Here is a 24,332-nt window from a genome sequence, read left to right as displayed (position 1 = left end):
CTTCACAGTTTTGTTTAGTGTGAAAGATGTCTGCCAGCTCAGAGGGAAGGTTGCCCACCTTCCCTTCACCACCGCTCCCATCCGCTTGCCTCTAGCATTGCCCCCAGATGCCCCTTCTCTGCCGTTTGAGTCCAGAAGTTGTGCTCCGTCTCCAGATGGGATCAGCAACCCACCCCCCCACCCCCCACACACACACCAAAACCCTCCTCCATCCCTCCGGTGCCGGTTCTGGGTTCTGACAGCCTGCTTAGGGACACCCAGGCAGATATGTGTATTTTGGAGGGGAAAAAAACTATCGAAGACAAGCTCTTCTTTCTGGGGCCTCAGGTCCACACAGAACATGCAGAGCTGTGTATGCCCAAACAGCTGGAGAGGCTAAAATGTTTCTCCTTCAAAGATGGAGATGGTGTGGGGAGAAGGGGAGAGGGAGGGAGGGTGGGGGAGGGGTGAAAGACAGAGTACAGTTTGATGTTTTGGGAGGAGGAGAGCTTCAGTCCTGTCATTCTTAAGGTTAGGGGTAACGGCGCACAGGTGGGACTAGCTTCCTCCTGTGCTCCTGCCGAACAGAACTCCAGTCCGAAAGAGAGAGAGTTCAGACGGCGGTCTGGGAGTTGGTGCGGCGGAGTGAGCACGAGCACGCGCACGTTTTAATCTGTATTCCATCAACGTCTGCCCTTCGCTTTCACTCGCATGTAAACGCGAGCGCCACACCTTTTCTTCACAAACTGCCTGGCCAGATTGCTGTAGTGGTGGCTGCACTTGCCAGGCTGCGAATGGGAAGACCGAAACATTTCTCTTGCTTTTAATTGTTAGGCGAAGTTGATGCCAAGTGTTGATTGCGAAAGAATTAGTGATTTTATGATGTACTGATTTCAGACATGCCCAGTGGTCATGCGCTGCGTATTTCTGTATGACTTATGAATATGAATCACACACTTGCTGTGTCGATCCCTCCGATAATAATTTTGTCAAAACTGCCTATGTCTCACCCCCTTTGCCAAAAACTGTGTTCGGCAGGGGGTTTCTTGTTTATGTGCAAATTCAGATTTTGTATTAACACGTTATTGATTTCTTCAGTCTCTGTTAGAGTTGATTTAATCCTGAGAATTTTTTCCTAATGCTTTGTGATCATAACGCTGACGATGTGACGAACTGCAGTAGACACACACAAGATCAGTAACGCACTAAAGGTGCATTAGTATCAATGAGAGATTTCTATTAACTGAGCACTCCAGCAGGCTACTGGACGTAATGAAATGCTGCTTTCCGATGACTTATTTATCTCTGATAAGCTTCAGACGTGCTGATAATTCACGGCTGTGTGCATTTCATAATTTGACACACTTATCCCGTAGCCTGAACAACCCCCCTCTACTTTCCACGGGCGAGAGCAGAACGGAGATCAGAAACATTATCCCACACCTCCTCTCTGTTTCCTTTCTACCCTTTTTTTTTTTCATCCGCGGGGAGGCAGTTCGCGCATTTAAAACACGGGATGCGACGAAAAAGAGAAAAGGTAACGCTAAATTGAGGACGTTATCGACTGCTTTCTCGCCCGCTGCGGTGTGCGCCGTCCCCCCGTGCGGACCGCGGCACTCTGCGAGAGCTGAACTGCGCTTAATTTGGGGTAATTATCCGGGCCGCGCCAAACGCAGCCTTTCACGAGCCGGCCCGCGTCCGGACTGCCGCCGAGCCGCTCCGTGCTATCGACCCGTGCACGCGCAGTTTCTGCAGCACCAGGGCTGTTTACCCAAAGCAGTGTGCTACATAACGCAACAGCCCTGAACTCTCATTGCTCCGCAAAACTCATTTGCATAAGCAGCTTTCCAAGGGCAATTCTTCTTTAAAAAAAAAAAATAAATGAACTAAAGAACAAAATCTTTTGTTTGCTCGTGACAAATCTCCGAAACTTTTTGTAAAATAAAAAGACGTCGGGTTTTTAGAACTCTTGACCTTGCCTGATTTTGATTTTGTAAGCACCATCATGTGATGCGCACGTGTCAGTGGGAGCCCCTGGACCTATGGTCTAAAGCCGCTTTTCCACCGCATGGTACCGGCTCGACTCGACTCGACTCTACTCGACTTTTTTGGTTTTCCATCGGGCGAAAGTTGTGGAGGGTACCTGGTACTTTTTTGGTATTACCTCTGTTGAGGTTCCAAGCAAGCTGAGGCGATACCAAAAGGTGACGTGAAAACACTGCAGACCACTGATGATCAGAGCAACACGTTTCATGCGGCGTCGCTAATGACGACCAGCTACATTGACGGGGGTACTGTCTGCAATGGAAAACGAAGTACCTGGTACCAAAAGCGAGTAGAGTTTCAGCCGAGTTGAGCCGGTACCATGCAGTGGAAAAGCGTTAAGGCAAGAGCCCCTCCAGGAACCGAAGCGGCGAACAGACACGCCAAACCAACCCCCCCCGCCCGTGACCCTTCCTCCAGAGAACTGGCAGCCGCGGAACTGAACCTATCCAACTGACGGAAATAAACCTTTTTTTTTTGCCAACACATTGCTTGATGACCGATTTTTAATAGTAGGGCTGATGCTCTCTGCTTAGCAAACGAGGCGATGCGAGATTGTAATTACCGACAGCCCAAACCTGGCATGACCTCCGTGAGATCAATCAATGAGAGAAATCCCCAAAGATTACTGTAACTCATCTATGAATGCCTATTAAACCAGGGAATCTGTATTCATGTGTGGATCCTAAACAAATGACTGTTAAAGGATGCCTTTGTTTGTTATTGCTTTGGGCGTGCTTAAAGACTATTTTAAATGCCACCTTTGGATACAGGTTATTTTGTTGATGTCACTAGGTTTGCATACCTGCACTTGTCCACCATAAACAATTGAATCTATTAAAGCTTTAAGCTGCTGTAGGTGATGCTTACACTAAAATGCTGTAGGTGACGCTTATGCACAAATACTGGGTGCAATCATACAGGGCAGCCGAGTGCATCCTTCATTGTGAACTGTATCAGCACAAATACGCCTTTTCAAAACAATTATACAATGGGAATGAGTCAAAACATCTGCCTGACAAATAAATGGGAAGGCTCTATTTAACAGAGACCTGAATATACTGTATGCTTTGTTCACTTTCTCTTTTGTTTTTCCCAGTTGAATGTTTCTGCATTTAGCATTATGCGAGTGAGTTTAAACCTGCAAAGGAGTTCATTCTTCTTTTTTGTGTGTGTGCTTTTTTGCGTTTGTACGTTTGCTTGATGCAACGAAATGAGACTTCATTTTTAGATCCTCGCTTCCTTGTAGTAAGCGGTATCAAAAAAAACCCTCTGAAACTGATAATGGGGAGGCTGCAAGTCAAAAATATCTCATTCACACGTAGAGGGATGCTGGGGTACTGTAGTACACATTTTAATAGTAATGATGGATTGAACTTACGTAGTGTCTTTTATTACGGTCTCTAAAGTGTGTGTGTGGGTGGGGGGGATCTCAATCATCACCATTGTGTATCGACCACCTGGGAGATGCATTTTGTGTATTGTAGTATTTATTAACTTATAAAAGGGGCAGTTTCATGGGATTGAAGCTTCTGGAACTTACCAGAGTGACAATGAAGCACACTTGCTTAAAGTATCTTAATTGTGACAGTCATTGGTGCTTTGCTTTTAAATCTCTCCCCCACCCCTCCTCCCTCTTTTTTTTTTGTCATTCTGGCTGCGGCCATCCCATCAGCAAGCACTGGAGGATCTGCTGGAGGACGCAGAGGAGGAGTTTGACAAAGATGACAAGGTAATTATCACCACCACCAAGGGACGGGCATTTTTAGACATGACACTGTTTCAAAAGACGGGGGGGAAAAAAACAGACAAATTAAATCACTTTCTCACCTCTCTCTCCCCTCCAAACACACACACACACACCCACCCCTTTTTTACACTCTACCTGACTAAAACATCACTGTGAGTTTCAGCCATCATTTTCCTAACAGGTTTTTTTTTTTTTTTTTGTGAATGTGTGTGAATATATTTCCTTTGTCCTTATTTTTTTTTTAATGGGATCTTGCTTTCCTCCCAGAATGAAATGAATCCTTCCACTCGCAAAAATCGCAAAGTTGGTAGCACTTAGAGGAAAAAAAAGTGCTGCTGCAGTAACGTTGTCCTCAGAGGACAAGCTTTGGTCCGACATAAACGCTCGTGCTCTAGAACCGGCTTGCGGTCACACTGTCGAAGAGTGATATTTAATTTTATTAGTTTTTTTATAAACCATCTTTTTCTCAGCTCAGACAAAAGTGAAGAAAGCCCTTATTGAGAGAGAAACCCCTTGGGGCTGATGTTTGTGGGTGCTGGGGTTATGATATGGTCCTGGTCTTTGAAGTAGAATTGGTAACACTGAATGGACGGAAAAGCACCTTGCATTATTAGCAAGTGTGTTTACCATCAAAAACAAAAAGAGGCGTAAGGAAGTCTACAGTAATCCCAAAAAGGGTCGATTTGGCCCATGTACGAGGTTCTCCAGAGCAGGGGTTCCCAGACTGTGGATCAAGTGAGGGGCTGACGAGGGTCACAAGATAAAAAACGAAAAATAGAACCGCAGAGCTTATTATAAACCTCTCATCAGCATTCTCGCTGGTCACACGGTAAAATATCCAGTGTTAATTCAACTCTAACAGAGTACGCATCAGTCCTGTAAGAGTTTATTTAATACTGAACATCTTATTGTGCAAATGGAGCACTGCACCTGGTACATGTTGTGCTATAGTTACAGTTTATGCAGAGTCGTTTTGTCACATGTCGAGAAACATTTTATCCCTGTGAAGAGTAGGTTTTTTGGAATGTTTTTTTTTTACTATCTACAGTAAGTCAGTGTACTAGAACTACATTGCTTTCAATTACCAGTAGTGATTTTTACATCTGCTTTGGAATGTTCAGTTAAGGACATTCTAATCTCATCTTTGTGATCCTTCACCTTAGAGAGTTACTTTAATATCTTTATAAATTTTCTGTGCCCCACCACTTACTAAAATGTATTTACTCATGAGGTGCATTTTCACCTGTGGTATCACACATATAACAGGGGTTTGTGGTGCATGCTGGGAAAGGGGGAGGAGCAGAGGATATGGGGGTGAAATCTAAAGATTTGTGGGGTCTACAGCACTACAGTGTAAGGGCTGTAGTGTTCCTCCCAGTGCATTTTGTTTTACGGGAACACAGCCCACTAAACTTTATCTAATGTAACACAGAGAAACGGCAAAGTCATAACGTCGAAGAACGAGCAAACAGTTTTTTGCTGAGACGATCATTTAATTGCGCAGCCGTTAGCAGAAGAAACGGGGGTAGCTGATTTGTATCGACCGAAGGTGTTTTCTGACCATATTGTAAGTCGACTTCCTTTAAGCTCCGTGAGCAGCAGAGATTGCCATTGGCATGCCAGTCTTGAGAATCACAGGGTTAAAAAAAAGCGAACGGTACATACAGTTTGTATACGTTTAACATCCTCTCTTCTGCAAGCACTTAGGGAGAAAAAGTTCCATCACTAACAGGTACGCACCTTCTGAAAAACGGCAGGACGTGCCGGGCGGGGGGAAATAATTCTGTAACAGGGCAGTTCATTCTCCCTGTGTGTGATTTTTTTATTTATTTTATTTATTTATTTTATTTATTTATTTTTAACAAAACAGATGGTTGAAAAGACGGAGATTATCATAAGCGCGTTTTTTCAACTTTCAAATTCAAATGAGGGTCGGTCCGCCTCAGCCCTCCGCCTGCCAGGCCCCTCCATCAGATTCGGGCCCTGGCCGATTATTATTCCACATAAGAGGGGCCCATTATTGCCGCGCGTCGAACCCGAGCAGCCGGCGAATGGCGGGGGGAGACCACAAAGACTACAATGCACCGACTCGGGCTTCCTGCGCTCTGATCTATCGCCGCGGTCGCTTGTTAGCGTTTCATTCGAGCCGTTGGGGAAGTTAAAAGGACTGTATTTTTCTTCATTTCCTTTCCTATCTCTCACCCAACACCCTACACTCCCCCCCTCCCCATTCGCCTTCCCTCCTCCCTCGCTCCCCCTCTCTCCCTCGCTCTGTGTATCTTCCTTCTTTTTTCTCCTGACACCCCCTTTCTCCCCCCACCCCCCTCGCCCCTCATGCTTTATTCCTGGTTAAGTGCACAACAAATGGAGTTTTAAGGCTGAACAAATTTGTCTTTTTTCGCGGTTCGATCGCAGGTAGTGGGGTGACCCGCCGCACTCGTTACCTCGTCTGTTTGCCGGGATTGTGAAATATTAAGGTCAGGTCAGGGGGGGGGGGGGGGTGGGGGCTTTTTATGAGATGAAAGTAAAAAAAGATTAATAAATGTGCCAAGGCCTCATTTTAATTGAACCTGAAGCATGTGTTGCGAGTGTGCACAATATGTCCCAGATGTTTAACCTTGGCTGCTGCCTCACTCTGCCCCCGTGAGCCGCTGGGCAGCTATTAGCTGGGTAACCTTTGGGCCCCCGGGCTAAATGGGGGGGATTACATGGCACAAAAACGGAGCACCTGTTTTTCATTGGACGAGGACCCCTCCCGGGCACCTCCTAAGCCCCCCCCCACCTCCCCCCCCCCAACACGTGTTTTCACTTTGCAGATTGTTGGGCGATTGCGAATAGTGTCTTTCTTTGGAGCCGACGCAGGCGTTAGTCACTTACACCAAATCAAAGTCCGAGCCCAAGCTAATTGATGGGGACGGCTCGGTGGTTAAACTCGAGTGGGTACCTGAAGGGAGGAAGGAGTAATGGAACCCGACTCCTCCGTTTTTCTCCCTCTCTCTCTCGCTAGATGGATAGTGTTCTTGTCTTTCCTTCCCTCCTGGACATGCAGGCCTTTGATTGAACACACTCTTTACTATTTGGAACTAATTGGGGGTTTCCAGTCTGAGATTTATTAACTTAAAGCTCCATTTTGGCACAAATGGTTGTGGTTTTCTTAACCCTTTGAAGAAATGTTTTTTTTGGAATGTTTGTTTTTAAAATTCTATGTCAGTGTTATAGAAACTCCATTGCTTTCAATTACCAGTAGTGATTCTGACATCGGCATTAGAATTTTCAGTTAAAAACATTCTAATTCCATATTTGTGATCCTTACACCATAAAGGGTTAAAACGTGGGTGCCTGGGATTGAGTCTCCTTTCGAAACTGTAGCGGACGTTTTTGCGAAGTGTTCAGCGCCGGATACATAAATGTTTATATTAGATTATAATGAGCTTTACCTTGAGTGGTGGAGGATGACAGATGGCGTGACTATCATTGTGCGGCTTGGACAGGATGAAAAAACCGTGGACCAGCGTATCTCAGTGTCTGCTGCACGAACACAATTCGGCATTATTCAGTGTCATATTGAATTCACGAAACTGTGAAATGAGCTAATTAGCGAAACGGGCAAACGTGACGTCTTCGAGCTACGGCTAAGTAGCTTTCCCTCCAGTTTACAATGTGCGAACAGGCAGGACGCAAGTTTAAAGGAGAAGGCCCCTACTTGCCTAGCCCACCCTTTTTAACGGTGTGTTAAATACAGCAGAATGACACCAGGCCTCTGCTGTAGGCCCTCCTATCCCATGTCAGAGAGGCTTGTGACCCGCGCGGCGACGCCGATGGCGGTAAACGGCGTTCGCGCGGACGCGCCGGGCCCGTCTCCCGAGAACCTGTCGTCTCGGCCCCCAACGTCAACAGCGACAACACCAACTATGGAGGGGTGGACGGGAAGAAAAGAACAAACAAAAACAAACACCTGTTTGTCATCAAAAACAAACACTTGGGCGAAGTTTCGACGCATCTGCGCGTCACGCGCTAACGACGCTAACAAAATTTTGACGAGCGTGTCTTCACCGTGCGTCGGGCGCTCCTGCGGGCCCCTACGGGCACGGACAGGCCCGCGTCACGCCCGTCACGGACGGGGCCCGCTTCCTTGTTTTGTCGTACTTGTGAGGCTAGCGGGAGGGGAAGGCGCGGCGGCGGTGGGAGGGGCTGCGAGGTCACACCCGCGCGACGGCTCCCCCTCAGAGGAGGGGTTCGCGGCAGCCCTGGCGCCCCCGTGCCGACGCTCGTCCAGATGCCGCTCCGTTTGTTGACTTTTTCCCACAGTCTGTCGCTTCCGATGACGGGCGGCTTGCGTCGCGAGCCGCGCATGTCTGTCACGCTTCGGAAGTCCCATCATGCTTTGGGCCTCCCCCCCACCCCCCAGCGCCGTTCTCTTCAGCAGCTGGCCCGGAAAACACACAGCCGATCCGTCGTCAGGTTCTGTCCTTTTAAAAAGTGGAAAATCAGAGACAGCCGCCATCAGAAAGGGACAACAGGAGCTCCAATATGTTCCAGTCAACCAGAGATTCCATACAATGTTGCAGAAGGAGAGGATTTGTAATCTGATTAATTTCTCTTGAAGGGGTCATATTGGTTTCTTTTGTTTTTGGTTTACAGTACAGTATATAAAACTACATTCAGTGAGGAAACATCAGTTTTAAAAGGAATGTACAAAGTGAATGTGTCAAAATGAGTTTAATTCATAAATACTGACAGGAAACGGTTTATGTAAAAAAAAATATATATATACAGGACACTTTATATATGTCTTTTTACCATGATTGTTATTGTGCCATGTTATTTAGTAATGCACGTGGAATCGTATGAAAGAGCCCGTGGTTCTGAGGTATGCTGTATTGTAGTGTGTATCGTGGAGTGGGCTGTGCAGTTAACCGAACCTGTCGTTTTTGTGAGGATCGGCAGGTCATGCCCATGTGTGCCGCAGATAAACAGTAAAAATGTTGAATCTTAAATGAACTTTGATAGACTGCATTTTACTCCAGATTGTGTACAATTGATCCCTCTTGGGCTCTATAAGCTGATCAAGTTAAATTTACACTGAGAATTTTAGTGTAGGGGACTGTAAGGTAGACTGGGGTAGTGACTTCCTTCTAGTGTGTGTGTACATACATACATGCATGTGTGTGGGTGTGTGTGTGTATGTGCGTGTGTGTTTGGGTTTGTATATATGTGTGTGTGCGTGTCTGTTTGGGTGTGTGTGTGTGTGTGTGTTTGCGTGTGTTTGGGGGTGTGTGTGTGTGTGTGCGCGTGTGTTTGGGTTTGTATGTATGTGTGTGCGCGTGTCTGTTTGGGTGTGTTTGTATGTGTGTGTGCGTGTGTGTTTGGGTTTGTATGTATGTGTGTGTGTGTGTCTGTTTGGGTGTGTGTGTGTGTGTGCGCGTGTGTGTTTGGGTTTGTATGTATGTGTGTGTGCATGCGTGTCTGTTTGGGTGTGTATGTATGTGTGTGTGCATGTCTGTTTGGGTGTGTGTGTATGTGTGCGTGTGTGTTTGGGTTTGTATGTATGTGTGTGTGCGTGCGTGTCTGTTTGGGTGTGTATGTATGTGTGTGTGCGTGTCTGTTTGGGTGTGTGTGTGCGCGTGTGTTTGGGTTTGTATATATGTGTGTGTGCGCGTGTCTGTTTGTGTGTGTGTCTGTGTGTGTGCGCGCGTGTGTTTGGGTTTGTGTGTGTGTGTGTGTGCGTGTCTGTTTGGGTGTGTGTGTGAGTGTGTTTGGGGGTGGGGTGGCTGGATGGGTGAGGGAGATGGAGGAGCGAGATTATTTCCAGGCATGGTTGGGCACTGGAGTACTCTGCTCCAGAGAGAGAGAGAGCAGCGCTGCAGGTGAGATGGACGTGGTAATCATGTCTCGCTCGTGGGGCTTTGGCTCCAGCCCCAGTCTTTTTATGTGCTGAGCAGCTGTTCCTCTCCTCGCGTAGCTGGGTGTTTACCGCGGGCCTGCGATGTCTCTCAGCCCTTTTCTTCACAGAGGAATGTCTTAATGGCAACACAGAACCAGGAAAACGCTGGTTGTCTGATGCATTTATATGCCTGGCATACACCCCTAATTTAGGTGACTTATGCACATTTAACGCATTATTCATATAAAAACTTGATTCTTGCGTCAGCACTGGTTTGTTGTTTTAAGCCCTCTTGCACCTTTTTATATTAGATGTTGCACCTTGTAATTCTGAATAAGACTGTATATTGGCTAAAAATGCACATATTTGAAGAGATGTGTTTTTTTTTCAAAATTTTAAGTCAGTGTTCTAGAACTCCATTGTTTTCAGTTACTAGCCATGATTGCTACATCAACATTAGAATGTTCAGTGAATCACATGTTTGTGATCTCACCCCTTAAAGGGTTAACGCATGCGGAATGTTTATTGCTCACCATGGGGGGGAGAGAGATGTAATACGCCTTCCTGGCAGAGGTTCTGGGTAATGCTGGAGGTCTTCCACAGGCGCAGCATGGAGGGATCGCTCCAGTGCGTTGTTTCTGTAATGCGCGAATGTGCCGTTTATTTTTTTTGAGCAATAGGACCGCTGACTTGCCTCGCGGGGCCGCCTACCCCCCCCCCCACGACAGGCGGGACAGGTTCTCCGAGCGTTCGTCGCCAGCGTCTTCGGGGCAAGGCTAAAAAAAAAAAGGAAGGAGACGCTATCTGCAAGGAAGCGGCTAATCTTGTCCCCCCATTATCGTGTTGACTCTGCAATCGTGAATCTAATTGGTTAAGGCGGCGGCTGCGGCTAACTGATAGCGGGGCCCCCCCGCGTTTATGGATGGGCCCCGGCTGGTTTCCCCCGACGACTGGCGCGGCCGTATCGCCGCCCCGGGGTGCCGGGCGACAGAGTCCCGTCTCCGTGACCGCTGGATGAGATGCCCCCGCCCCCCACCTCCCCCACCACCACCCCCTCCCGTAATCACAGGCACCCCCATTTCGGAGCCTGGATCTGGCCCCCTGTCCCAATCGGTGCGTATTAGAGGGAGGAAACCTCACCTTTTAGCACCACGAAATGCAGAAATCAGATCCCGACTCATGCACAGTCATGTCAGTGGGTATCTAAAATTACAGTGAACCTTATCTGTAGATAACATATGGAACAGAGAACCTGAGGGAGAGAGAGACCCAATCCCCCCCCCCCACCCCACCCCACCCCACTTACGCCCCCACCTGCCTCACAAATGGCACAGATGTATGTAATTGGACTAAAAAGTGCGGCGGGATTATTTTAATACTTTAAAAAGTGTGGCGGAAGAAAAAAAGAGAAAAGAAAGAAACTTGTTCTGGGGCTGTTGAGCTTGTGATTGGACACGCATGTCCTCAGGTAAGAGATTTTTTTATGTGCTGAGGAGAGTGAAGGGGGGAGGGGAGGGGGGGGGGAGTTTTGGCTGCCTCTAGTTCTTTTCTTCTTTTTGCCACCAAAAGATGAAACGCTTCACGCTCTTAAAGACACTTTGACTCTTGCCTCTTTTTTTTTTCTTTTTTTTTGTTTTGTTTTCCGGGCCGGGGCTCGTCGTGACCGCGTCTTAATCTCGTTTGGCTAATGGGGACGAGAAAACGAAAAACAAAGAGCCGAGGAGGAACAAACGAAGGGCATTGTCTCCGCGTAAAAAAACGAAAAAAAAGCCGTGCCTACATTGTCTTCATTTCTAGCGAAATGCACACTGTTTATCCTTCTCCTTCCCTCTCTCTTTCTCGCTCTCTTCCCCCCTCCACCACCCCCAAGATACACAATCACAGGCTCAACTGCTGGCTTTTGTCTGCACTCATTGTCTCCCTGCCCGTTTTAATTTTTTTTTTTTCTCTTTTTTTAAACAATCTCAATTTATTCTGGTCCACAAGGTCCCAGGTTCTTTTCCCCCCGAAGGTGCCGATCTGCCCGCAAGCCGTATCCTTGAGGATATATTGGCTTCCTGGCACTTTGAGTGGATACACGTGATGGTGGTAAGTCCGGCCGGTGTGTTGCAGTGTGTCTCTTTCACTCATTGTGCGTCCGCGCCCCGTTCTGTCGCATTCGCTGTCGTGTCGCCCCCCCCCCGCCACTCCCACCCCCACGTGTGCCCCCCCGTTGGTCGTCACTTCCTGGACATGAGGATGGGCTGTGAAACGCATCCTCATGCCACTTCCTGGTCCTCCCTAACTGCGCTACTCACCCCCCCTCCCCCTTGAGGACCCCCAGTCTTCTAAATGCCATCAACCCCCCCCGCCCCTTAGCAATAACGACCCACCCAATAACGAAAGAGGGCCTCTCTGCTGTCCCTTGGCTAGGTCCCCTTAGTTTGGCTCCAGATGGCACTGGTGTCTGACAGGATTGGCGACGCCGGTTACAGCCATCGCGTTCTCGCCAGGACGCTTTTAGTGCAGCGGGAGTCCTTTCCGCGCTCGTGCTCATTCATGCTTTCGGTTCGTGGAGTCAACAAGGGCACGGCCCTATTTTTGTTTCAGAGCACATTTCGCACCTCTCTCTGGGAGTCTGATGTCATCAGTGTAGGACCCTTATGCACCGGGCCTCTATTTTGGAGTCTGATGTCATCTGTATGGGACCCTTATGCATTTGGCCTCTCTCTGGGATTTTGATGTCATCAATGTGGGACCCTTATGCCTTTGGCCTGCTGCTGACTGCCATTTTGTTTTAGCAGTGTGCTGCTGTCAGTGAATGTTTTAAACATTCAGTATCGGAATATTCTGTGCCGACAGATACATCTGCATTTCCAAATTACAAAAGAAAATACACCATAATCATAAATATGACAATAATGCATTTTTGACAAATCAAAATTTAAGTGGAGTGGTTATATTGATGTGATGTGTATTGAGTGTCAAATATTGAGATACACTTGTTGCAAAGGTTGGCATAAATTGTCCAGTATTGTTTTTGTGAGTATCTGAGCCAAAACAAACGAATCATTGGAGTCTTATGTTAAAGAGGTGACCTGCTTATGTACACCCAAGTTGCAGACAAAATTAGACATGGCTTCATTCAGGGCAATTATCTAAATACACGGTTCTACTCTGGGGAACAAGGTCACTTGTATACCGGTCTCACGTGCGCACTCGGTGTATGGCTTGCCACAAAGTGTGAACGTATGAGCGTGTACCATTTTTTGTTAGTTTTTTTTTTTTTGGACGGCCTTGTTTTCCGGAAAGCTCAATGGTTGGGGTGGGGGGGGGAGGAGGCAGGCCGGGAATCCAGGCCAGCGAAGGATGAAAGTAATTGCGTTCCATTCATCAGAGTCGACACTTGGGGACCGACCGGGAGAGGACAGAGGAAGGGGAGCGAGAGAGAGAGGGGGCGAGGGCGAGCCAGGGAGCGTCTCGCGGTGATGAGGTCACGGGGAGGCGGGGTCGGCGGCTGGCGGGGGGGAGGACCCGCGGCTGCCCCCGACCTTGAGGCTGATGGAGTGCCCGTGTGCCAGGGTGGCAGACCCGAGGAGTAATGGGCCGGGCGTGCCACCGCAAGCACAACGGGCCCCATTTACCAGTACATGGGTGCCCCAGCTGTTGTTTTTTCTCCGGCAGCTGTGGGAAGGAGAGGTCAAACTGAAAATAATCTCCACCCCCCCCGCCCCGCCCCTCTACCCCCGCCACCCGCCATCGCAGCCGAGGCGTTTACGGCATATTTTTAACCGCGCATCGCGGAGGCTGAGCGCCCAGGGACGGCCGCGGGGAAACGCCATTGTACCCGAAGAAGCTCCGCCCCCGACCCCGGCCCCGTCCAGCTTCCGCCCCCGCCCGGTTGAGTGTCGTCGGAGTTTGACATTGCCGTCGTCAAAGCCTCCGGTCCCCCGAGCTGGAGTCGGAGCGCTTCCTCGAGCTGCCGAATGCGCGGGCCTTTTGTGTCGGGGTAAACAGCTTGACTAGGGGAGGAACGTGTGGAGAATTACCGCGCCGAGTTAAACAGATATTTACGTGCTTGTGAAAAGGCGGGAGGGGGGGGAAAAAAATGAGAGGAGAGAGATGTATTCCCCGTATTCACCCAAGGATTACTTGTGAAATAAATAATTTATTAAAACCCAGCTTCAAAACGAAACATCTGCTGCTTTCATGTGAGTCTGGCAAGGAGCCAGATGCACGGGCAATACTATAGCCGTCTGAAGTTGTTATTGTTTCTTAATAGAAAACTCTCTTCCACCAGGATCTGAGCCTTCGATAGCATCTCTTAATGTGGGAAGGGAAATCTATGAACTTTACCGGTGTGGTTCACAGCACGATAAAATGTCCAGATTTTGGCCTACTACCCATGAGGGACTGAACGAGGAAAGGTTCTATTACTAGGTTTGTTTGTTTAGTGCATGTGATAGTCTGGCTGGGGACACTTTTCGTCTAGGAGGTTACGAACCAGTCGCTCCAGACGAAATGTTGTGACCCTGGTTTTTTGGGGGGATTTGTTCTTTTTGTTTTGTTTAGTTTTTTTTCTTCTACTTTTCGTCTCACCGCCGCAGCCGTGTTATGCGTCTGGTTTTACACGGGTGATTCCGCTCACGTTTCCCCCCTCGTCTTTCCCGCCCGCGACGGCGTCTCATCCGAGCGAAGCTCGTTTGTAGGATCTGTCTTGTTCGGTATCCGTGTTCCACTTTTCGGTGTTTGTCACCGGCGCGCGGGAGCTGCCAAAGAGAACTCAATTATTTCTGAGGAGGGGGGGGAACTTGAGTAAGCCGCGCCGCTCAGGTGACGGGTTGAGAAGGGCGTCTAACTGCGGGTCCTGTAGGATTGTGGGTAAAAAAAGGTGCGAAGCGGGAGCGGATCAAAATGGGGAGCGTCGCTAACGAGTAGCACCTCTGCTCTTTGCCGTATCATCAGGGGACTTTTTGAAAAACGATGTTTGCCGTGTCTCTATGTTAATGTTCACACCTCTCATGCGTACCTCCATTTTAGGATCGGTCTCGCTAATGTAATGATTCTTCGGCAGTCGAGAAGCACCGTATGTAATTGTTGCCCCAGATTCCCTTTTTCAGAAGTTTGCGAACTAACTCACTCCCGCTCGAGTGCGTACAAAACACACTTTTTAAAAAGTTAAACAAAACGACACAAAGTAGAATTACTTTTCTAACTTTCACTCCTAGTGTCAGAACAGGAGCGATTGGGCTATAATATGATACTCCTCTGGTACTGGTTAGCAAGGAGATTTACCAAAACTGATTAATCATTCAACATCCTATGCTGTCTAGTTCTAATTGTAGCGCGCATACTTTAATGGGCAGCGCTGTTTTCATTCTTAATGGCTATCATTTTTATGTGCTTTTGAGAAAGCCAATACCTCATAGAAACATCATATTTTAAAATTAAGAAATTGCTATTTTTTCCCACTCTAAAGTTCTTTCCAGCACAGTATTTTACTGAACATTTTTATGTGTTGGAAGGACCAGTCGAACAGGATGTCTGAAGTTACAAAATAAAGAAGGGCCATTTCAAATGCCCACTGGGGCCCTTGCAATAGCATCCAGCCAGATTTTATGTGACACTTCAGTTTTTGTGTGCGGCTCAAAAAATGACAGGTGCAACTTAAGCACAGCGATAAATGGTTCCAAATGTATTAAATGAATTTGGCGGACAGTGAAATTAAGCAGTGTGTAGCACATTACTATGTCAGTACACGTAAAACTCAAACCAGTCACCAATTCTTTATAAAACGTAGCGTTTATGATGCGTTTTACAAAGTAGTAATACCACATTCATAGAGTTGTGTGAATTTTTTATGAAGGACAGTTTAAAATTGTCAACAGTTTTTTTAAAATCATTTTCTTTCCTTAATTTTTAGTAAATCTATGAATTATGGGGGCAGGGGAACCGTGGGGTGTGAATGTTTATTTAAATATTGATTTAACAAAAGAGCAAGCGATGCCGCCATCCAAATTAAACTGGAGCTGAAGCCACCGGACTTGTGAAGGATTAAAACCCGAAACGTTTGTTGTAGATTTCCCATCCTTCCGGCACGTTCCTGCAGCGTGTCTCCGTGGCACCCAGTCCCTTTAGCATGACAGTGCCTGCTCTGTACGGTTAAACATACAGTACGCGCACAAACCAAAGAGCTGGTGAAAATTCGGCTGACGGCGTATCATTCATCAAACCAACTCCAAACCCCCCCTCCAACACCCCCCCCCCCCAAATTAAATGAGCAGCCAACTCTGCGGAGCCAGCTGTAAAAAGCTGAGTTAATTGACGTCAGAAAGTTTCCCCCCGTCTCCTAAAAATGAATAGAATTTTTTTTGTTATCATAGCGGAGGCTTTCATGTACTTGGCTGAGCTGAATCTGATTTATTCTGTATACAAAACTGTATGGCACCTTTGAAAGCTCTGTTGCTTTGTTTGTTGCAGACGCTGCTGTTGAATTGGACTAAACTATCTTTTAGTGCTAGAAGTGTTCCAGGTTTCCTGGTTTGGGAGTTTCCTTTCACACCGCCTGGGAATATTGTGTCTTGAGTTCATTTGAGTGACCCCCTTGGGCTGCAGTTGTGTTCAGTTCATGCAGACAGCTGTGGCGCACGTTGATGATGTCATGACGGCTAGGCATCTGCACCATGCTCCTTCGGTGGAATTCTACAATGAAGTGGACTTCCAAAATGTTGTTTTTCTCTCAGAAAATATGTATCATAAGTATGTATACATTCTGCTTTCATTCTTAGAAAATTCCCACTTAAGTTATCAATGCGTCTTGATTGTGATGCGTGCTATTGCCCATCAGTTAGGATGACGGCCTGGTTTTTCCTGTCATTTAATGGGTACCTGCTGTTCCAGCACCACCCTGCGTAATGTGAATAGTCCTACCCTGAATAGCACAAACCGACGGGAGATTTTACTGCTTTACTACTTTAATTTACCTGTAGTCATTCTGCTACAGTGGCCTTAAAGCTTTGTGCCCTTTGAACTTGGCCTTGAGCTCCTTTTTTTTTTTGTTCATTGACCATAATAGCCTCCTGCACTTCTTCCCAAATTAAAGGTCATTTGCTACCAGTCATTTCTGATACCTGCGATTGTGTGTACTCGGTCTGTAGTGTTGGTCTGTAAGACCACTGATGGATCGCTATACTGCTAAAGAAGAAATCAACCAGCGATACATCAAGACGTCCTTTAAGCTTGAAGATCACGGCTACATATTAAAGAACTGCGTGTGGACAGCGGTGGGCAATGAGGAAGAATGCGGATTGGTTGTAATCGATGGTGACTTTATTTAATCCATCAACAGTGACCTGTTGGCAGGGAAAGCATGGTATAGCCTCTGTCCCTTCGGCTTCTCTGAAATGCACTTACTCACCGAGTTCCTTGTGCCATTTCTGTGCCAGTAACTGTGGCTGCTTCCATATTTACTGGAAATGTAATTATAATTTTACCATCATTTTAGGTTTTTTTCTTTTTTTTCCCCCATGTATTTATTAAATGTACCGTAACTTCCTGGCATCTCTGCTTTCTGGCACAGCTTTGTTCAGCCCTGTGTTTTTTGGGAGAGGGGCGGAGAGAGCGAGAGGTTTGGGACGGGGGGGGGCTTAAGGGTGGGTGTGAGGGCAGTCGGGGGAGTTGCTCCCCCTCTCTCCTATTTTTGTGTGTGTGTCTGTGTGTGTGTGTGTGTGTGTGTGTGTGTGTGTGTCTGTGCGTGTGTCTGTGTGTGTGTGTGTGTGTGTGTGTGTGTGTGTGTGTGTGTGTGTCTTTTTGTGTGTGTGTGTGTGTGTGTGTGTGTGTGTGTGTGTGTGTGGTGTGTGGATCGGTTTGTGTAACTGTACGTCTCAGTGTGCTGATTGCGTCTGGTTGCGTCCGGCTCGGACACCGGTGGAACTTAACCACAGCTTATTAACCATTCAATATGGCTCGAGAATCTTGCCGACAGTTTTTACCCTTCATTGGAAAATCTAATGACATCAGGAATTGAGATGAATTTTTAAAAAGTTTTCCTTTTTGTAAAGTCTGCAGGAGGGAGGGAGAGCGTGGCTGTGTACGGCTATCGCGAACTTTCGCGGCTTCGACCCTGAATCTGTAAACGCGGCACACGCTCCAGCATCACGCCATCTTTCCCCCCCCACCTCTCTCTTTCGGGTTACGCCGATATCATCTTAAGAGCGAAGGGAGATGTTCCCGACAAATAAGTAAATATTGGAAGTGTGTGGGCGGCTGTTGTGGCTGGAGAAATGATTTGATTTTATCTCTGGTTTTTTTTTTCCCCCCCCTTGGTTTTGTTTCCTTTTTGTTCCAGTCACCTTTGCTTACGGAGAGATCAAAGACGTTCTTTTTTCTTTCGTCGTAACAAGTTGAGCGTGGGCAGGGTGCGAATTATCCCAGTCGGGGGGTCAGGCAGCCCCGCTCTTGGCCCCGGTTTGATGTAATTGAAGTGTCCACCCTCCTACCCCAAAAACCCCCCCGTCCCTCCCTGTCCCCTCGATTTCCCCCTCATACCTGCCCGCTCTCACCCCCCTCCCCCAACCGCAGCAGCAAACAAAGGGCCTCGGCCAGCTCCCCCCACTGGCCCACCCCCCGTCCTGCCCAATAACGGCCTCATTATGCACCCGGGGTCCCGTTGCCGTGGTGAATATGGATTTCCTGGCACGGCGGTGAAGTGCAAATAGCCCATCGCCGGGAGACGGCCGCGGTGATCTGCCTCCACTTGCCTCCCGAGCGGCTGGCGGCATTAGCGGTAATAAGAGCGGGATAATGGGAGCGCGGCGGGGCGTCCAGCTCGACCCCGCCTCCCCCCCCCCCCGCTGCTTAATTACATCATCACTGTGGGACTTCCTCCATTGACCAATCCCCTCTTGGCGTGCGACAAAAGCCCCGTCTTACCGGGAGAGAAGCCGCAGACGTCAAGCGGCGAGGGCCCTTACGCCGTAGGGACGGCGCGTCCATGACGACGCCGAGCCAGTGCGCTGCGGTCGAACCGTTCACCGAAGGACAAACATTCAAACTTCACACCGCGTGGCGTGATCCCCAGACAAACCAGCAACGGGGTCCAACATCAAAAGACCTCTCTCCTCCTCCTCCCCCACGTTATGAGAACCAACCAGCGTTTATCTCGTTTGTTTTGCAAAAGGGCCCACACGATAAATCGCCGGTCCATCAAATAGGCTAACGGAACGAAAGAGGACACACCTGTGGTCCTGAATTCCTGCCTGTTTTGGATCATCTTTGCTATCTCTGGCCTCTGGACTCTGTGGAAAAATAAAATAAATGCTGTACTGCGTTGTTGATTTTCTCCACAGATGCCTTTGTTCAAAGGCATGTCTGAAAAATTATCCAGCTACACAACTAGTTACTTGCTGAAGAAATGTTTAGTACTTTGTTCAAGGGTACTGTAAAAAGGCAGTGCCCTAGCTAAGATTCAATCCCACCTTCGGGTTAGGACTCCATTTACCACAGTGCACTTGCACTTGACAGTTTACTATCACCATACAGTAAAGGAGTCAGACTCCAGTCCTTAAGGGCCACAGCAGCAGCTGCTTAATGTAAGTCGTGGAGAGACTGAGGAGTGCACGTAACTTGTCTCCAAGACCTTAACCGGCATCCGACAGGAAGTAAACGGCAAAAATCCCGCAGGTGCCACGGCCCTCCGGGACTTGGCCGTGACCCCTCCCGCTATTCCGCACGGTTTGAGTTTTGTGGAATCACGGAGGGGGGGCGGCGCCGTTGCGTGAGCCGCACGGCGTTTGTAGGGCGGGGTCGTTTGGCTGACCGAGCGGCAGGTCGCCTCTCTGTGCGTGGGGGGGGGGGGAAGAGAAAAATAAGCTTCCCCTTCGGCCCGTGTTGTTCCAACCTCCCGCTCGCCAGGCCTTCCTCAGAACCCAGGAAATGGGAGTCAGCCCGCGGTCCGAGGGGCATGTGGCAATGGTTTATATCCCGCCGACCCCTGACCCCTGACCCCCCCTACCCTCCGCCCTCCGCCCCCCTCCCGCTCCTTTTCTCACACCGCTCCTCCGTCGAAAAATTCCCCTCCGACCTTCTCTTCTGAGCCCGTTCAAAAACAACACGGCACACATGCACGCGGACCTTCGTTTTAATCAATAATATAAAACAGATGGGTTTGTCAAAAAACGGAGGGGGGGGAGGGGGTCAGCGAGTCTTGTAAAATATTTGCAAGGAAAAATAACCCTAGGACACTATGTCTAATTATATCTATTTGTCTTGCGCTGTGTCAGGGGGTTCATGTGGGTTCAGTGGTCGCACTGGAATTTTCATTTTTCAAACATCTGATTGTACGTCAGGGGAGAATAGTCATGGTGTGCCTCGTCAGAGGAACAAGGAGACAGAGAGTGGGGTCTCAGTTCAGTTCTATTACCCGTCTGTTGGAGATGCCTCTTTAAAAAAAGAATAGCATGGCGTTCTTCATCTTTAAAAACCAAATAATTACCGGCAATGTGAAGTGCTCGGTGACATCATAAGAGAGCTTCAGATTCCCACACTGTAAGCTCCGTGCATAGAATTACATAGAAAACATTCAAAAGTCAAGAGACTTCCCAGCAGGTACGTTTTTTTCTGAAGTATAATCTATTTCAGTTTTATCTTATGTTATTAACATTTCAGTTAGAAAAAAGTTCTAAGCTATTCAACACGTTAGCACCTATTGCCTACTGTTGCGATTCATTGTAAGAGTAACATTTTTGAAGCTGCACACAGACATTCCGGGGCACACAACTCAGTGCTGTCATGCTGAACCTGTTCGCTGAGGATTCTGGGATTCTGGTCTGGTGAAGCCGAGTCCCATGGCAGCATAAAATGAGTCTAAAACTACAAAGTTTTGGTTTTAGCCTTTTGAGAGCGGAGGGAGAGATACTTGGTCTCCCATGGCGAAGTGTTGGATTTTCTGGAACCCCTCATTTCTAAAGTGCTTTGAAAGTGCTCCCAGGTACTTATCCAGGCCCTCTTGAGGAAACGTTCACCTGGAACCTGGGAACTGAAGGCTGAAGCCAGTACTACTCCTCACGTTCCTTTGAAATGGTGTTCCTGGTGGTATCTAGAGGAATACATACCCATGTCACTTATGCGAATTTGCAAAGTAGCCATTCAGATTAAACACAAGGCCACCATGGTCTTTGGGCTAGGTTCCCAGAGAACAGATTGGAACTTACCGTAGATCAGCATACTATTTCTGAGTACTGCAATATCTCCCTAAAAACAGCCACTCAGATGGCCTGAGCATCAAGAACAAAGGCCGTTTGACACCTTTGGTTAGGAAACTGAATGGAAAAATGTGAAATTGTGCTGTATTCTTTGAGACTGAATGGGCCTGTGATGGACACACACAAAGCTAGCCCTCATGGGCCTCATGGCAAAGGAGGAATAAAGAAGAGGGTTACATTTTCTGTCCATGCAAACGCTCCTAAAAACTTAACCAAGCTGGTCTTCCCCCCCCCCCCCACCCCCACCCCCACCCCCGTTTCCCCTCCTCCACTAATAGTTTAAACACAGCTTTAGAGTTAGAGCTGACAGGGCTTGTCTCCGCGTCAGCATGGAGAGCTCTCCACGTCGCTCTCTGTTGTCATCACCCTCTGTCCACTAATATGTTGTCAGTCTCAACACGCTCCCGTTCGTTTGTGTCTTGTTCTCTTATTTGTTTTAGGGTAAGTATTTTTCACACAAGAGTTCAACTGCCTGCCTATCACGTCTGCTGTTTTTGTTTCCAACCGTCAAAACCTGAAAAAGAACAATTTTGATGTTGTCTATGATGATGAGGCCCATCCCAGTGAAATGAGTGCGATTGCATTGGAGGGTCAGAATTCTATCTTTCCCTTCCTGTTCCATTTTCAGAGCTAGCGCAAACGAAGGAAGCATCCCTTCACAGCCTCCATGTCTCTCTCTCTCTCCCTCCCTTCCTCCCGATCTCTCTTTCTTTCTCTCCCTCCCTCCCTCCCTTTCCCTCTCTCTGTCTCTCTCAATTTGCAGGACTCGAAGAGAAAGGGCTTCATGAACAAGCTGTACGCCATCCAGGACGTGTGCATCAGCGTGCAGAATGCCCTGGATGAGGTGGCCTCCTATGGAGAGAGGATAAAGAAGTGAGTAGACCTTGTAGAATAGTGCTTGCACCCCCCCCCACCCCCCCCACCCCCCACCCTTGGCTGTTACTGCACTTCAGGGTTGCGGCTCTGCTCACTTGTTTCACCCTGTCACGTCCCCGGGGGGTGGGGTGGGATCCGGGCACTAATGTAACACTCACGTTTGACTAAAAGAGCAAAGATAACCGAAACCGAAAATATAACCAAACGTGGCAGCTCCCAAAAGCCGGAATCCAGGCATCAAGGGGGGTGCAAATCTAGGTTGAGAGAGGTTTTGACATAAGTGGACTATGTTAACCCAATATAGCTCAGGTTTTACCTGGATATAGCCTGGCTACGTCCTAGTCGGCTACAAAACTTTCACATTTGTGAAAAGTTCATGGGTTTTCGTCTTTAACGAATAGAAGCCTTTGTTTTGCCACAAAAATGTTCATCGAGTTACCTGCAACATGTAGTCTGCTGCTCAGTCAGTCCAGAAGATTAACTCATAAAGGCTTATAAAGCACTTGAAAGTGGTCTGTAATCACATGCGTTATGGATCCTGGACTTTGAAGTACATCTGTTACACACCACGTACAGTATGTATATCAAGTACAAGTGATCAAATCAAAAATATGAACATGTCAAAGTTACTTGTCAGCTGTAGCATGCTGTTTGGTCTGTGCAGAAGATTAACTCCAAAGTTTGCTTGCTAGTTATTAATAAGGGTTCTAGAATTATCTGTGTTGTGATAGCAGAAATTCACCTTGGTAATCCTGGCGGTGAAACCAGAGTATTTGTCGCCGTATGGCACACTGTAGCAGTGCTGGAGTGACCTTGCAGGCAGAGGTTTATTTTAAGATGGAAATGGCCACTGTGGGCCTCTCTGGCGGGGCGAGCTGTGCCAGGAGGATCGTGGGGGTGGAGGAAGGGCAGCCAGCGAGCAGATCGCAAGGTCCCGCGCCGCAAAAGACACCCGCTCTGCGCAGATGCGCTCCGTTTCCTGCATGTCGAACCACAGTCCCAGCATGCCTTGCGTGCTGCGTGCACTGACACGATTGCCCGCTTGGGTAGTGAAGGGTCAGGGGCCTGACAGTCCTGGGAGCTGACCTCCCCGAATCCTGTACGGCCCCTCCCCCTTCCCTGTCCGTCTCTCGCTGCAGCACTTTTAATTGGGCCGCGGCTTTCCAGACCTCTACCACTGTCTGTCTCTCTCTGCAGCACTTTTAATTGGACCATACCTTCCTGATCCCTCCCCCTTCCCCTGTCCATCTCTCTGCAGCACTTTTAATTGGACTGTGCCTTTCCTGAGCTGGCTGGCCATCGTGGCTCTCTGTGTGGCCACTGTGGCCATATACGTCATCCCCCTCAGATACATAGTGCTGGCCTGGGGTGAGTATGGAACACACATGGGAATATTACTCTGTCTCTAGATAAGTACATAAGATAAATAGGTACGTGTGCTGTAGATATAGAATTGCACGACAGACAGGCAGACAGACAGACACACAGATCGATAGATAGATAGATAGACAGACACACAGATAGATAGATAGATAGACGCACAGGTATATAGATAGATAGAGATTGTTATTGGGTATAAGAAATTAAAGAAAGCCTATGGTGGTGACCCGCCTAAGACATTTCAGTGCAGGAGAAACTCTGTGTGTGTATGTGAGTAAAGTGGTGAAATGGTAATTGGTACTGGAGGAGAGAGACATGGCTACATGGGTGGTTTCAGAGAGGCCTTTGATGGTGGCAGACCCCTGTGATGCCCATGTGAACAGCTGTACCCCCCTCCACACGGTGTGAGCAGCCTCCTCTCTTCCCCTGCAGGTGTGAATAAATTCACCAAGAAGCTGCGTGACCCCTACACAATCGATAACAACGAGCTGCTGGACTTCCTCTCCAGGGTTCCTTCAGATGTCCAAATGGTAGGCGCTCTCTCCCTTCCCTCTCCTTAACGCACTTTCCCACCAGAAATACAATGCGCCCAAGATGGCCCCCGTGGGGCACTCACAGTCGGAATTCGCATCTCTGTGCCATTTTCCACGTTAGTGGCGGCAGTAACAGTCTGTGACGAGCACACTTACCCCCACAATGACTCGGCTGTGTAGCAGAAGAAGCAGTTGCATTTTGTACAGTGAGCCCACACAAGCGTTAGTTCCATTAGTTGTTTTTTTATTTTGTCTTAAGCCCGTTGCGCATTGGAAATTAACTGTAGCTACACATTGCATCAGGCACTTGTTAATTATGAATCTGCCGATGTTCAATTGTATTTTCCCTTTTCAAATAAGCAAACAAAAAGCACAAATTAAAACAAACAAACAAACAAATCGTTCCTGTTGAATTTTGCTCTAATACCTTTCTTCAATTTCCTTGATCACTACTATTATCTTTTATTTTCCCTTGGGCACATACTATAACGTAAAGGCTGAGATTTAATGAAACCTTTTCCCCCCATGTTGTTCGCTTTTCCTTACCGGCCTTCTGCTGAATTGCAAATTGAATCGTAAACAGAATTGAGTCACGGATGCTAATTGTGTAACTTGAAGGATTAACGATGGGCAAAAAGTGTTAATTG

The 24,332-nt window shown here is 47.9% G+C and overlaps 1 protein-coding gene across 12 annotated transcripts in view; it reads left to right on the top strand.

Annotated features, from left to right (window-relative positions):
- The window catches only part of LOC135233218 (multiple C2 and transmembrane domain-containing protein 1-like), a 154,133-nt gene that overhangs the window by 122,125 nt on the left and 7,676 nt on the right, over positions 1 to 24,332 (top strand). For 9 of the 12 annotated variants that reach the window (XM_064296534.1, XM_064296532.1, XM_064296531.1 and 6 more), the window contains 5 exons: positions 3,698 to 3,754; positions 11,643 to 11,744; positions 21,660 to 21,769; positions 23,031 to 23,140; positions 23,585 to 23,682. In XM_064296534.1, coding sequence (XP_064152604.1) covers positions 3,698 to 3,754; positions 11,643 to 11,744; positions 21,660 to 21,769; positions 23,031 to 23,140; positions 23,585 to 23,682 — 477 coding nt within the window. The remainder of the gene's footprint in view (positions 1 to 3,697; positions 3,755 to 11,642; positions 11,745 to 21,659; positions 21,770 to 23,030; positions 23,141 to 23,584; positions 23,683 to 24,332) is intronic. The other 3 variants (XM_064296537.1, XM_064296536.1, XM_064296544.1) reach the window with 1 other exon arrangement.

The sequence above is a fragment of the Anguilla rostrata genome, chromosome 10 (assembly GCF_018555375.3).
Source record: "Anguilla rostrata isolate EN2019 chromosome 10, ASM1855537v3, whole genome shotgun sequence".
NCBI lineage: Eukaryota > Metazoa > Chordata > Actinopteri > Anguilliformes > Anguillidae > Anguilla > Anguilla rostrata.
The sequence above is the reverse complement of the archived record's forward strand: the minus strand, read 5'-3'. Positions and strand labels throughout refer to the sequence as shown.